The sequence below is a fragment of the Budorcas taxicolor genome, chromosome 1 (assembly GCF_023091745.1).
Source record: "Budorcas taxicolor isolate Tak-1 chromosome 1, Takin1.1, whole genome shotgun sequence".
In the NCBI taxonomy this organism is placed as follows: domain Eukaryota; kingdom Metazoa; phylum Chordata; class Mammalia; order Artiodactyla; family Bovidae; genus Budorcas; species Budorcas taxicolor.
Window position 1 is genome coordinate 8,576,458 of NC_068910.1, and position 15,394 is coordinate 8,591,851.

A 15,394-nucleotide genomic window follows, 5' to 3' on the forward strand; every position below is an offset into this window, starting at 1 on the left:
ATATGGAGCTCATCAGAGCTCCTTTCTAAGTTCCAGGGACTGTTTTCTGCAAACCACCAAAATAAGTCCCTGAGTAACAGGAATAAAACATGTAAGGAACTTAAACTCCCAAGAGAAAGGCTGTTTTATTTCTAAGATTTCTTGCTGTCCACCAGGAACTCATGGACTACCTAGACATGGATCACTTACACTACTCATTTCTACTACTTTGATATTTAAAAACACCTTTTGAATCTACAACAGCATAGCATTTTAACTCACACTATGGATGCAATATAATATTAAAACATAAAACTAATGTTTGGTATACCTTGAAGGCTGTACTTTATCCAAGATTTAAGGACAAACTGTACTGCTACACATAGGGCACTCTGGCAGATAGTTCACTCCAACTGCAACAGGTCCATATATCTCATATTTAACATCTCTTGATTAATAAAATCTCCAAGTGACTCCCTAAACTCCAAATCACTTTTTTCAAGAGAATCTTTGACAACTTACAAGTGAGCTTGTGTCCTCTTGATTGATTAATACCTTTATCATTATGAGATGCCTCTATTTAATTCTGGTAAAACAACTTGTTTTGATGTCTACGTTTATAAATATTAATATAGTGATTTTGGCTTTCTTTTGTTTAGAAGGTATGTCTTTCCCATTCATTTTCATTTAGTATGTGTCTTTATATTTTGAGTGTCTCAGACAACGTATGTTCTCAATTTTTCATCTAATTTGACAATCTCTGCTGCTCAATTAAAACATTAAAACCATTAACGTGCAATTCAATATAACTGTTCCTATGGTCTTTATTCCTTCCTAACCATCATGTGCTTCCACTTGGAATCACTACCCTTCAACTTCAAGAATTTCCTTCAGCTTTCCTACACCTTGAGCTAGTTCCACCTTTTGAATGTCTGTGAAGGTCTTTACTGTACTTTCAATGTTGAAAGGTATTTCTATTGAATACAGAATTTCAGAGTGACAGTTTCCCTTTCAGCATTTAAAAATATTTTTACATTGTCCTCTGGCTCCTATCATTTCTGCTGAAAAGGCAGACATCCGTTTTATCATTGTGCCATTGACTTTAATATGCCCACTTCCACCCCCACTCTCCTTGGTTGCTTTAACACATCAACTTTTAGAGTTTAAACATCAAATGCCCAAGTATGCTTTTCTCTGTATTCAATTTCTCTTATTCTGGGTATTGTTATTTTTTCATTAGTTATGGAAAATTTTTAACCCTTACACTTTCAAATATCAGTTCTGTGCCATTATCTCTCCCCTTATGGGTCTCTATTAATGATAAATGAATCGTTCTTCTGACCGTATCTCATGAGTCTCTTGCCTTCTTTTTTCTTTGTCCTGTCCCCTCAACTTCAACCATATTTTTTCTCTTGGTGTTTCAATATATCTATCCTGTCTTCGGCTGTGTCCAATCTTCTGTTAAACCCATCCAATGGGTTAATTTCAGGTATAGTTTTAACTGTTCAATAGGTATTTGATTCTTTTTATATATTCACTTTCTCTGTTGAAATTTTCCATTTTCCCCTCATTTTCTTTAACATATTAATCAAAGTTACTTTTATATATCTATCTTCTAACCATACCATATAGTGACTTCTATAAAATGCCATCAGATTTATGAAGACAGCTCATCTTCTTAGCCTACAGAAAGTAAAGCAAGTTGGTAACAGAAAATGCTGCTTCTTAGAAGTAAAAAGGAAAATTAGGATATGCTAGATTGTAGTCCATAAGTCCCTATCAAAAAATCCTTACCTTTGCTAAGGTTTTCTTGGAGTAGATGTCAGTACGAAGACCAAAGTTCTGCAAATCAATTGGTTTTTCCTTGTTCTTCTCAGGAAAATTTAACATCTGCTGAGCAGCAGGAATCTATGAGTCAAACAATAAATGGCTGTACTAACCTCTACAAAGTCAAGGGGACAGAAGTTTTTAAAGCTGTTTAATACTGGCACTTAAATGATGCCTGGTGGAGATTCTAAAAAAAAAAAAAAAAACACCCTTACGCTAAACTAACAAAGTTTCAACATATAAGAAACTTTTTTTTGCCTCTCAAGTCATAGAGACAACAGACAAATTTTCTTTAATGTTTCACAGTGGGGGCAATTTATAGGTTTCCTTTGTGTTATTCCAATACAATGATACACATAATCTGACTGACATAATAATCTTTTCAAGAATGAGTGCATAGATGTCGATTTTCCAAATGTTAAGGAAAGGGAAGAAGTTCTAAACAATTTAAACAGTCTGTTTCTTGATTACTGTCTTTGATGGCAGAGGTGATAAAGGAATCATGAGTTATGAAAGTAAATCTGTAACATGATGAGATAAAGCACAGACTCTTGGGATTAAGGAGAGAGCATTATCTTAAAACATAAAACATTCTTATGGACTCAAACATTTACAACAGATAAAAACAAACACAACCTACCAGCTAAGAGACAGCACAATTATGTAACAGTAATTCTTGAATACAAATACTAGAAATGGTTGTCTGTTGTCACCCAGACCTGAAGAATGAAAACTGAAACTGTCAGTCACTCAGTCATGTCCGACTCTTTGCGACCCCATGGATTTTGGCCCATTAGGCTCCTCTGTCCATGAGATTTTTCAGGCAAGAATACTCGAGTGGGTTGCCATTTCCTCCTCCGGGGATCTTCTGGACCCAGGGATCAAACACTGGTCTCCTGCAATGCAGGCAGATTCTTTATCATCTGAACCACCAGACCTGAAGAATAGGTGGTATTAATTTACCTGAGGTGATCGAAGATGTAGAGGAACAAGCCCCGAAGGGGTATCAGCTAACACATTGAAATGAGGAGTTGGAGGAGGCCCCATTGCCATGGGTCGACTTTCTGGATCCACTTGGTAATTAACAAGCCCCCACTGTTCTAAAAAGGCATGAACCCTGAAGGATAAATATCTGAAAGTTAAAATCTAAAGAATGTACCTCATCATCTTCATAACCATCATTACATTTCATTAAAAAAACAAAAAAACAAGTAAAAATGTTCTTTTGCAGGTTATGAACCTTCACAAAGTAACCGACAGTTTTGGTTTGAGGGACAGTCTCTACAAACTCAAAATAATGTTAATAATATAGCACCCCCAAACCAAGTAGAAAGCCTAATCATTTCAACCACAGAAATGAGAACAAATGCCTGTGTAGGTCCACGGTGAAAGAACTCACACATAAACCAAACTTACAAATGGAATCTACTGTTTTTTTCTTTTCTTTAGACAGATTTAGGGCACAGAGCTTATTCACTCCCCATCCTAACCCACTCTCTATCTACGGTCAGTTTATGATTAAAAGATATAAAATGTGAATTTAAAAAAAAGATGTTGCTTTAGGTAATTTATTAACCAAGAAAACATCCAGTTTAATCAGCCTAACATTAGCGAAGTACCAGTAACCATCTGCAGTGAAATATCTGAGAAAAAGTCCAGACATTCTTACCTCATCACAGCACACACATCTCCAGTTAAGTTCCTCCGACAAGCAGTGCTGGTTAAATATTCTTGGGGATTTAGGCGGTATGTGTCAATCATGAAATTTCGATATGCCAAGTATCTAAAAAGTAATGGCCAAATTTGTAAGGTGAACCCACATCCTTTCAAAAACAGTAACTCATAGAGCAAAGTAGTTTCACATTCCTCTGGCAAACACACCAAAAAGTTAAGACAACAGGCCAATAAATCAGAGTGATACTGTACCAACTATTAACAGTCATGCATGCAACTCAGGGTAAGAATCCCTAAAACACAAAACAACTGTCTGCTAACATGTAACAATAAGTACAATAGAGTAATGTGATGAAGTTAATGTGAAGTAAAACAAGCATAACCTTGGTCACAGAGGTGAATCGATAAATCCTTAGCTGCCTGCAAAATTTGCAAATAACACTTGGTTACTCAGGCTGTCTCCCTAACTACACTACACTATACCTACAATTTATTGTGTGCCAGCCTTAGGTCTAAGCACTTTCTGTGTGGTAACACATAAAATCCTCACAATCTCTCTATATGGTAGGATCTATTATTATTCCAATTATAGATGAGGATTAAAGAATTTGTCCCCAGACCACAAGGCTAGTCAGTGGAGCTAGAATTCAGCACCGTGTGGTGACTCTGACATTAGCAAAGATTAACTAAGAAGAGTGCTTTAAGAAGCCCCTGCCAAGCACATCCAAATAGTCAGGTTTTCTAAATACTGATCCCACTAAAATTGATATCAGTATCAGATCAGTATCAGGATCATATTTTTACATTTCACTCACATCTCTGGGGTCTTGGATTTGTTTTTTCCATTGAAAAACTCAGGAAGAGCACGCCGTTCAATCACATGAATACTGAAGAGAAAAGAGAGATAAACAATTAAGAGTCCTCTTAGAAAATCAAAATTCTGAAATTTGAGTTAAGCTTGTTTAATTTTCAAAGTAAAACTGGATAAAACCAAAAACTGAGCACTACTTGCAAAATTTAATTGGCCTGCACAAGTTCCTATGTATTGAGAGTATGTAATAATAAAACTAAAGAAAATATAAACTAGAAGTTCAAAAAAGATTTCCCTTTCTCACCTCTAATACTGTAACTACAGTCTTTCTACTCACATAACCAAACTCAAAAAGTTCTACCAACACATTGAAGGCTTCAGATTTTATGGAATTGTCCTAATATACCATAACTAGATGAAGAGCCAGAAGATACAAGAAGTTCTTTGGAAATCATAGGACAAAAATCACAGTAACTGGTATGGCAACAAATTGGTGAAATGAATAACCAAAAGACAGTGGAATTGACAATGATCAGTTCTCAGATTCAACATTAGTGCACGTTTTTGACCAGTCCTCAGAAACTTTGAAGTGAACTTAATTTTTTAATACAGTTTAGTGACTTACTACTTTTAAAAATAAAGATCACAGCACTAAATTTTAACATTTAAATAAAAGCATTGATAATTTTATAAAATGTTACACAGGTGATAAGCACTGTAGAAACCATGTAAAATGATCAGGCCCAAAAACATTCTACAAATGAACCAACGGTACGTTTAGCACAAAGTTTAGACATTAATGGTGGCTCAGTGGTAAACAACCCGCCTGCCAATGCAGGAAACTCAAGATTCAATCCCCGGGTTAGGAAGAGCCCCTGGAGGAGGAAATGGCAACCCACTCCATTATTCTTGCCTAAAGAAATTCCATGGACTGAGTAGCCTGGCAGATTACAGTCATAGGACTGCAAAGAGTCGGACAAGACTATGCATGCACCGACGTTTTTCCAAATGATACATTTTAGTTTCTCAGTGGCTTTCCAGGTACACAGATTGCATGGGAAAAAGCAGATCAATAGTCTGTGAATACAAATAAAAGCATTCACTCTTTATCTGCTAACATTTAAATTATTTGAAATGAATATTACCAAATACTATAAATAAAATGAATCACCTGGAAACGTCTAAGAAGATAATTTCTAAGATCAAATATGTTCCATAGATCTAGTATAATGAAATTCCAGGTTTTACTATAAAAAGAGTAACTGTAAGTAATTACAAACTGGTTCTAACATGTTATGTTACAGGTTAGGAAGAAGCCAAAAAAACAATTTCACCAAGAACAGAACACAAAAGAATATGTAATCACAAGCACTTTCTTTTTCAAAATCTGTGTCTGAAGTATTGGCAGCCGATTCCTTAGGTTCTGTGAATGAGTCAAGTAGTGGAAGGAGTGGTATCCAGAATTAGAAAGCCCGAGTTCTTCCAATGATCAACCCTGCAACTGAAACACTTCAACTGAGACAGCAGTTAGCTCATCTATAAACAGGGACATAACTAATACCTCTACTGTCCACCTAACAGCACTTTGTGACATGCAAATGGAAGTGTTTCTGGAACCTATAAAAACATACAATGCTATATACTGTTATGACTTTCTCCTTTTTTGAGAGGAAAATGCTAGTTTCTCAAACCATTCTGAATCTTTTTAATTAACAATAATGTAACTTCCAAATTTAAAACTCATTTAACATCATAATGAATGTAATGAAGACTGACCTTCAAAGTAGAGCTATTTACTTATTCTGTTTCAGCTTCCACTTATTCATAACACTGAGAAACAGCATGAAGAGTTAAGTTTTAAAAAGTATGCTGAAAAGTCTCGACAGTAGAAACCATACCTTCTGGTTTGGGGAAAAAAAGGTTTGACTCAAGTGGACCATCCACCTTATTCTTCTAAGGCGGTTTTATAGATATGTATGTATGTGTGTGTGTGTATAATATATGTATACACATACACACACATATATATGTATATAAGGATATACAGGCACATATATCCTTAAAAATAACACAAAAACCATTGAAAGCAGGCAAAATGTCCAAACAGGACCACGAGATTCAGAGTGAGGGCGGCATCACTAGACTGAGTATAGTGATATAGTGAAGTCGCTCAGTCGTGTCCAACTCTTTGCGACCCCATGGACTGTAGCCTACCAGGCTCCTCTGTCCATGGGATTTTCCAGGCAACAGTTCTGGAGTGGATTGCCATTTCCTTCTCCAGGGGATCTTCCCAACACAGGGATCGAACCCGGGTCTCCTGCATTGTAGACAGATGCTTTACCATCTAAGGTGGACCTTAAAGAAACTAATCTATTTAGAGTTCTGGTACATTTATTTTAAAATAAAAAACTGTCAAAAATCAGCCTGATATGAACAGTTACACTTCAAAAGTAATCAGGAAGTAAGATATCTAGGTCTGCATTTATTTCCATCCATGTTCCAAGGATGCCACAGTGGTTGTGGTAAAGGACAAGGAAGATGCTGAGATGAGTGTTTTCTTGAACTCTTTTACATGCCAGGGTTTATACGTGAAAGGGCTCCTATTTTCCATTAACAGAAAGCCATGACTGGGTAGTCAGAGGAGTTTTTCTTTATGTACTTCCATAACATTTAGCAACCACACGGCTTCCCTGGTGGCTCAGTGGTAAAGAATCCACCTACCAATATGGAAGACGGGGATTAGATCCCTGGTTCAGGAAGATCTCACAAGTGCAATTAAGCCTATGAGCCACAACTACTGAGCCTGCACTCTATTATTTAGAGTCTGGGAAGTACAACTACTGACCCTGTGTGCCACAAGGACTGAAGCCCGTGCACCCTAGAGCCCATGCTCCACCACAAGAGAAGCCACTGCAAATGAGAAGCCTGCATCCCACAACCAGATGGCGGCCCCTGCTCATTGCAACTAGAGAAGAGACCGCATGGCAATGAAGCAGCACAGCCAAAACTACATACACAAAATTATTTTTTTAATCTGTTTAAAAATCATACAATAAACATCAGTATTTCATAATAATTAAATACTCAAGCATTTGCCTGTCTGAACTAAAACTGACACCAAATGAGTTAGGCTTAAGCTTATAAAATTTTATAACCCTAAGTTACAACATAATCTAGTTTCTATCCCTAAGTAGAACAACTAAAAGAACACATTCCAGAGTTAAAATAACTTTCCATCCCCCATCATCTAGTGTGACAGGGATTACCGATGAGAGGACTTGGGCAGAAGAGCACAGTACTGTTTCAAGGAAAGTGTCCCCACTCCTCAGTGCCAAGTTCACAGATATAAGCACACACTCACCAGTTATAATCAAACCACGATGCATAGCTAGGAATAATAATGTGATTGGTCTGCTCAGTCACATTATCTTCACCAGGGTCAACGGATCTACTCTGATCACCTTTGCCAGGATCTTCATCTTCCTACAGAAAATAAGCCAAAGTTTAGAGAGATAAGGAATAGCTTTCAAACTTCTGACAGCAGTTTAGAGAAAATGCAGCTAGTTGATCTAATTTCAAGGACTAGGAAAACAAATGTCAAGGAAAAATAGCTTTTCACAGTTTTTAAAGGTACCTTCACAAGATGTCCAGATGAGAGAGCAGATTTTATTCCTCCTTTTTAACAGATCAGGGAATCAACTCAAAGGCAGCCTGGAACTTTTTCCACAGTAGCCTGCATCGTATTTGTCTAGTTTTCCCTAATCCTAGGATCAGACATCTAAATGACTAGTTCTCAATTTATAAGGAGGTTAACTCAATGACACTAGTAAGACCTAATGATCAAGTTTCTACAACTTCAAAGATTGAGTATTAAGCATCCACCAACAGCTATACCTCACTTACTTCTCACAGTAACAGCAGGTACTATTTATCATCTCTTCTGTGGATGAGAAAATGATGTACAGAGCTAGTATGACATCAACAGGACAAAATTTCAGGAAATCCAGCTAGAGGGCCTATACTGTTAACCATTCTCACTGCCAGAAATTAGCTGACTTTTATCATATTTATGGAGGTTTTACAAATGAATTCACCTAAAAACCTGGCTTTGCTAATAGTAATTGCAAATACCACTGCACTAGGTCAAAACAGAAGAGTATATTTATACTATAATAATCACTTTTAAATAATATCATTTAACATACAGTTTACATTCAAATGGATCCAACTGTCCCAGAAATGTCCATCACAGATTTTTCTCCCCAAACCAGAACCTGATCATGGAGTCCATATGCATCTCTTTAGTCTCCTTTAACCACCTCCTCCTTCTGCGAGGAGGAGGAGGAGTTTTACGATGGCTTGTAGAGTATCTTCCAATCTCTATTTAACTCAATGATTCCTTATAATTAACTTCACATTAAACATTTTTATCAAGATACGACAGGAAATAAGTTTTTTGACACTGAGGTGTTTTCAAACTGTATAGGGTTATTTCTGTTAGCCTTTTATCTGTGGTGCTTTTACTGTTTTAACCTTTTGAAACTCTTTTAAGAAAGCAGTCAAGTTTTGAATCACATTCTTTTATAATGGTCCCAGAGTTTAATTTCTACATTTAAGGTAATTCAACCTTTATTTCCTGGTAAGGAATCTAGTTAGTGCTAGAAACTTAAGACAACAGTTTCCTTAAGATCAATGCATATCAAAAAAATTTAAAGTATGAAAGCACTAAGGAAACTGGTTGTTACTTAAATAATGTTAAAGCAAAAGTGTTAATATTGATTACAAAGGTAAGAATTTTATTTCCCAAACCAGGGAAGCTAGTGAAAACCATGCTTAAGTTGCTTTTGCGCCATAGGTTTTACAAATTCAATGTGATTCAATTCAGAAAATTTTCTTGAGGAAAAGCAGGGAGAAATTGGCACTGAAATGAATAAAAGCTGACAGTCTTGAGTTTAATCATCTCAATGAGGAAAAAAGCAGAATGACATGTGGGACCAGTTACTGGAGTAACCACCTCTAACTGTCTTAGCTTTAAGTTATACAAAAAACTTGTCCACAATTTCAAAATTACTCTCATTCTTGATGTTAAAAAACTGGGAAATTCTTTGGCTTGTATTTTGCTCTTTTACTACCACACAATATTATATACTCTAAATGATGACATCTTCTCACAAGCATAATATTCATCAACGTTAATAAGTTGATGAATACAGAATATTTCTCTGAATACAGAAGTTTGATTTCAAAGAAAAAATCATAAGAACGATTCAGTTAAAAAGCCATCTACACAAGAGTTTCTTGAAATACTTTTCCTTGAAATCCTGTCATGAATATTTTCATTTCATGAATGTATAAAAAACAGTAAATGTCACTATGGGGAAGTTTTCTGACTCACTGAAGAAGAAAAAAAAGAACTATTCATTTTCAGCATTAAGGAAGTTATTTCACAGAGATTAAGCATTAGTTACACATCTTAACACAGAGATTACAGCCTGAATAAATAGTGGGGCCATTTATTTAAAGAGAAGCAAACCCTGCCTGAAATTCAACATCATCCAAGACCTTAATTACTCGTATGTCTCCAGAGCAGAACTGATGAAACATGAAGTAACTGTAAAACTCAAAAGAGGTGAAGAGTATGATCAAAAGCTTCATCAGTCGTGGACTGGGGCTGCACTAACAGAAATGGGAGTGAGAAAATCAAAGCAAGGCACTGTCTCTGCTCACCTGGAACACTGCGTAGCTGATTTTTCACATGAAACCAGGAGAGAAACGGAACCAGAAACCACAGTACATGAGAAACGCTTACCTGGGAGAATGGCAATTCCTCCTGATAGCATTGTAGGGGGTCAAGAAAGACAAACTATCTGGGGGGGGAGGGGTTGTTAAACAGAAATTTAAAAAATCAGAAGGATCTCAGAATATTTCTAAGGACACCTGCAGTTCAGTATGTCTACTGCTAAACACATAGGACCCTTAAGAGTTACCACTGCACCAGGCCTAACTAAATAAATCATTACCTTTCCTCCTGTCGTGACTGTTTCTTCATCCTGCTCATCTGCAAAATCAAACACGGAATTGATTTAACAGGTAAACGTTCTTTGGATTACTTGGAAACTTTAAGGTTTAAGGAAATGATACTGGACAGAGACAAGGCAAAAAGGAGAGCATTATTAAAGCAAATTCACTGTGAATAATCCAGTAAATGAGATCTGTACACAGGAGCATAGAGGTGAGTAAAAATTCGAAGCACAAATCATTAAAGATTTCCAACAATAGGGAATTTATAATTAATTACTGCTTGGCCTACAATCTTAGTCACAATCTTACTTAATAACAGGTAACGGACTTGATTAGGGCTCCGGCCTCCTGAAGTTTAGTGAAATGAAGTAATGACATTTCAGATCCCAGAGGAAATGAGTAAAGAATGAGGAGTAAAGAAGGAGGTGATAATCAATCCCTATGGACAAAGTTCTGGTAAGAGTGTTTATATACCTTCTGAGGATAGGGACTCCAGGACCTAAATGCTAGCCTTGCAAAAGACCAGAGGTAAATCCATGTATAATGTAAATAGTTGACTTCCATAGCAGAAAGGCAGATAACTTTCCACAGCGGAAAAGGCAAGAGGTTACAGCACAAATAATTACATTATTAACTTCCTGTAATATTTTTAATATAATTATCCTGACTCTTGGCAGTGATGAAGCACTGTAAAGCTTAAAGAAAATACAAGGAAGCCATCTTTTCAGTATTTTGCCACTATTCATTCAGCAAATATTTCTAAGAATCTGCTTTGAAAGCACTAAATAAACTGCTCAGACTAGGGGTCAGGATCTCTAGCCCACAGGCTAAATCTGGCCCACTGCTTGTTTCTGTAGGGAATCTGGGGAAGTGACTTGGTGTGTTCCTAACCGATAGTTAACTGATAGCAAGGGTGGTGCACTGCGCCTAGACCGTGGCACAACACAGCTTGTGATGAATCTCTGCAGCGTGAAATTTTGGTGTGTGTTAGGCAGAGGGTACCCTGCATGACCAATAAAAACACTGATCCTGGACTCTCACAGGGGCTTCTGCGGCTGGAAACACTGCACGCGTGCTGCCACAGGAAGAGTGCACACCGTGTGACCCCTCAGGTGAGCGAGCGCGCGGGAGGAAGCCTGCGTGCAGACTCTGCCTGTGTCCCTTCCCTTACGATCTGCTCACACTGCCTATGTCTCTCTGATATATGTCAGCTGCGCGCACAACTGAATGCTGAGTTCCACCAGTCCTTCCAGAGAAGCTCCAAATCTGGGCATGGTCTGGGGGATTCCTATCTCACCTGCAGGTGAAGAGTGATTTTTGCATTTTTGAATGATTAAATTTTAAAAATTAACTGAAATTCAAATTTCAGTGTCCATAAATAAAAGTTTTATGGGAATAAGCCATGATTATTTGTTTATATATTATGGATGACTGCATCTGCATTATAATGGCAAACTTGACTAGTTGTACCAGAAACCTTATAGCCCAAAATGCCTAAAATATTTATTATCTGGCCCTTTGCAGAAAAAAAGTTTGCCAACCCCTACTTTAGAGGATATAAATATATCCTTTAGATGACATAAATATTTTAACAGGTAATAAGGAACTAGCATTCAGACATTTAACTTAATTTTATTTATTACCTATTATGCACCAGCCACTGTCCAAATGCTAAAGACACAATGATGAAAAAGAAAAAGCCCCCGTATTTATGGAGCTTACATTCCAGTTATGAGTGGTAGGAGACTGAAGAGAAAATAAAAGATATCAAATGCTGACAACTGCTATACAGAAAATAAAAACAATGTTGAGTGGGTAGATCTTTCAGAGCCCATATACCAGGAAGCCTCTCTGAAAAGGTGACATTTAAGCTAAAACTTGAGAGAAGGACAAAGCACGCATTTCACAGAGGGAAAGAAGCCAAATCAAAGGGCCTCAGGTGGGGATGTACCTGATGACTTCACAAAACTGAAAGACCAGTGAGCATGAGAGAGAGGCTGACAGAAAGGAGCAGAGTGCAGTGAGACAAAGCACTGCGCTACCGGCAGACCTGGGTCTGGGCTCTCTCACTTAGCAGCTGTGCGCTTAGGAATGTTCCTGAACCCCAGAAGTCTTCTTTTCCTAATTATAAACTGGGGCTAACGTGGTTTTATGCAAAAATGCACACAAATATAGAATGACACCTGACATGTACTCCTGTAACATAAAGATGGGCACTGTTCCCTGATTTTTTTTTTTTTTAAACATTTTATTTATTTCTTTAGGCTGTGCCAGGTCTTAGCTGTGGCATGTGGGATCTAGTTCCCTGACCAAGGATCGAACCTGGGCCCCCTGCATTAAGAGTACAGAGTCTTATCCACTGGGCTACCCGGGAAGTCCCATGTTCCTTGATTTTTAAGTCAGAAACAAACAGCCACAAAGAGCTAGTGTAAGTTACAGTATTACCAACATTAGTCCTCCTACTCTGCACAGGGACTATTTTTTCAGAGGAAGTGACTAACAGAAAGAAATCTGGGTAAAGCTGTCAAAATTGAACTTTTGTCCTTTGGGTCATAGTAAACCAAAGGATAATCAACTTCTCACTAGATGCTGGTAGTACAATAATTGCTCTCTGGTAAAATTATACTATTTCATTTTAGTTTAACAGATTTTCGTCCTTGAGGGAGTCTTGGTACCCAATGGAAATACACTTCTGATAATACAATATACTGATTCCTAGATGGTAGTACAGAGTCAATGTTGTCCTCCTGCCAGGTATGGACACATGCACTCACACCTCAGCCCCTGGATAATGACCTTTCAGAGATATCAACAAAGAAATGACTGGGTATACTTAGCTTGGTGGCATATAAGGCAAAATATGGATCAGTTAAAACAATGAACAACTCTGAACAATAATTCCTAGTTGATGAATCAGTCAGGTTATAGCCAATGCAGAATGTCAAATGCTTAAATGATCCTTGGAAAGCCTGTTGGTCCGTGGATAAAAAGTCAGGACAAACACTTCAGATTCCAAAGAGTCAAACCCTTCAGTTATGGTCAGCAGCATCCGTAAGCACAGCCCCCCTGACTGAGACCTCAGCCTGCTCACTAACACAAAGGGAAGATCTCCTACACCTAGCACTGAAACTATCCAGTCGGGAGCCCATTCTTTCCCTAATCATGGTTTCAATCTGACTCCTCTGATAAAGTCTACTACAAAACTACTACAACAGACACCTCACTTTTAAAAGAACAACTGTCCACTCCCTTAAAACTATGGAATAATTCTTTCTTAGGATTTAACTTTTAAAATATAAACTAGCATTCTATTTAACAAACTGTCCCAGTGAAGATTATTCAAGTCTTAAGAATATTTTACACTGCCACAGCACTGAGAATATAGAACAAAATACTGTATATCATTAGCTTTTGTGTTCTTGGCCTTTTAGTCAGTGGATAAGTGATGGTTATAAAACAGACAATATAAACTTATGGACAATGAAAATTGTTACTAGCTATTTAAAATCTATATTCTGTTACTAATATTAAAACAGCTATGAAAGAAGCATTTTGATAGTAACTTTATTTTGCTGACCTAATAGCACCTCTCTATAAACTGTCATTAAGACAATTTTCTGCTTTACTTTCAACATAATCAAAAACAGAATCATCCACTGATGTCCAACGACAGGCTTGAAGCCAGAAAAAGCAGGATGTATTTAGTGAAATGAAGTAGAAAAACTCTCCCAAACACCCACACATGTCTGCCATCAAGAATCACAGCAATTAATTTGAAATACAGAATTCACCTGACTAGGAGATAGTAAAGCCAAGACACTTTTTCCACATAAGGAGATCTTGAATATACCTATTAGGTCTAAAATCCCATCAATTCATAAATTTAATATATACTGAAAACACTAGGATTACCTTTGACTTTCACAAATGAACAAAGTAATTGAGATCATTACTTCATATATAACTTTCACCAAAAAAGATGTTTCAAACTATTTTTAAAAATTGGAACAAATGACTACACTCTTTTCTACCCTCACAGCACATCCAAGAGTTAGACCTTACTTGTGAAAATGTACTCGATAACCTGAAAATACAGTAGAAGGATGATGTGACTCTCATTTTATCCTGTTAGGGAAACTTTCTGTTGGCTTACAAAGTATTAACAGTTACCAGATTTTTGTTCTGAAGACATAATCAATTTGCACACATCATGAAACAAGTATTCCAGGCAGATTATAAAAAGTGCATTAACTACAACTGTTTCCTTAAAACTCAGATATTCTGATTTAGGTATCATACTACCACCTTTGCTGGTTTGCAAGAAAACATTATGCTTAGAGAAAGAAATTCATAAGACTGCAAAGAATGGACCTTAAGAAATTAAATTTCCTAATACAGTAGGTAACTAAACAATGATGGTACTAACATAGCCATAGTAAGTATCTGTGCTGGAAAGCACAGCAACTGAAAGTGACACCTCTCAGTAAAGAAAGGATTCTCAAAGGACCTGACATATCTCTGACACAAAACAACACGCAACTACAGATTTTGATTTTTACCTAGATCTGCCACAGTTCCTCCTTTAACAGGTGTATTTTCACTATCTTTCTTTGGGTTTACTAGAAAGAAAGGAAAAAAAAAATCATGTTTTAAGGGGAAAGTTCTACTTGTTTTTATGAAAACAGAATAGAAGATTAAAAAATACATGAATCTCAGGGCAACTCTACTGTCATTTGATACTCACCTCCAAGTAAATATCTTAAGCTCAGCTAAGAAATATTAACAAAGTAACAGACTATATTTTGTAATAATTAAATAAGCAGAACTCTTCTGTCATCATAGAAGTAAACAATACAGAAATACAGAGAAAACCCTGAAAAGAACCCTTCAACTCCCTTACCAAAAGTATATTTTATTATTTTTTCCTATGCTTGTGTATCCCCGTTTGTGTGCCATTCATTAAGACAGACAAACTGAGGGAGCACTGATGCCTTTCACATCTACAGAGACTTGAAAACATCCCAAGGGTTTTAAATCTTATGGGTGTAAAGTAATCATACTGTGCTTAATCCTTAGTATTCT

The 15,394-nt window shown here is 36.8% G+C and overlaps 1 protein-coding gene across 1 annotated transcript in view; it reads right to left on the bottom strand.

Moving 5' to 3' along the window:
• Positions 1-15,394, bottom strand: part of SMARCC1 (SWI/SNF related, matrix associated, actin dependent regulator of chromatin subfamily c member 1) — a 122,284-nt gene that overhangs the window by 64,100 nt on the left and 42,790 nt on the right. Inside the window, exons 12-18 of the mRNA XM_052636447.1 lie at positions 14,872-14,931; positions 10,312-10,349; positions 7,653-7,774; positions 4,296-4,367; positions 3,476-3,589; positions 2,770-2,923; positions 1,774-1,887 (exon numbers count right to left, since the gene is read on the bottom strand). Of these exons, the coding sequence (XP_052492407.1) occupies positions 1,774-1,887; positions 2,770-2,923; positions 3,476-3,589; positions 4,296-4,367; positions 7,653-7,774; positions 10,312-10,349; positions 14,872-14,931 (674 nt within the window). The remainder of the gene's footprint in view (positions 1-1,773; positions 1,888-2,769; positions 2,924-3,475; positions 3,590-4,295; positions 4,368-7,652; positions 7,775-10,311; positions 10,350-14,871; positions 14,932-15,394) is intronic.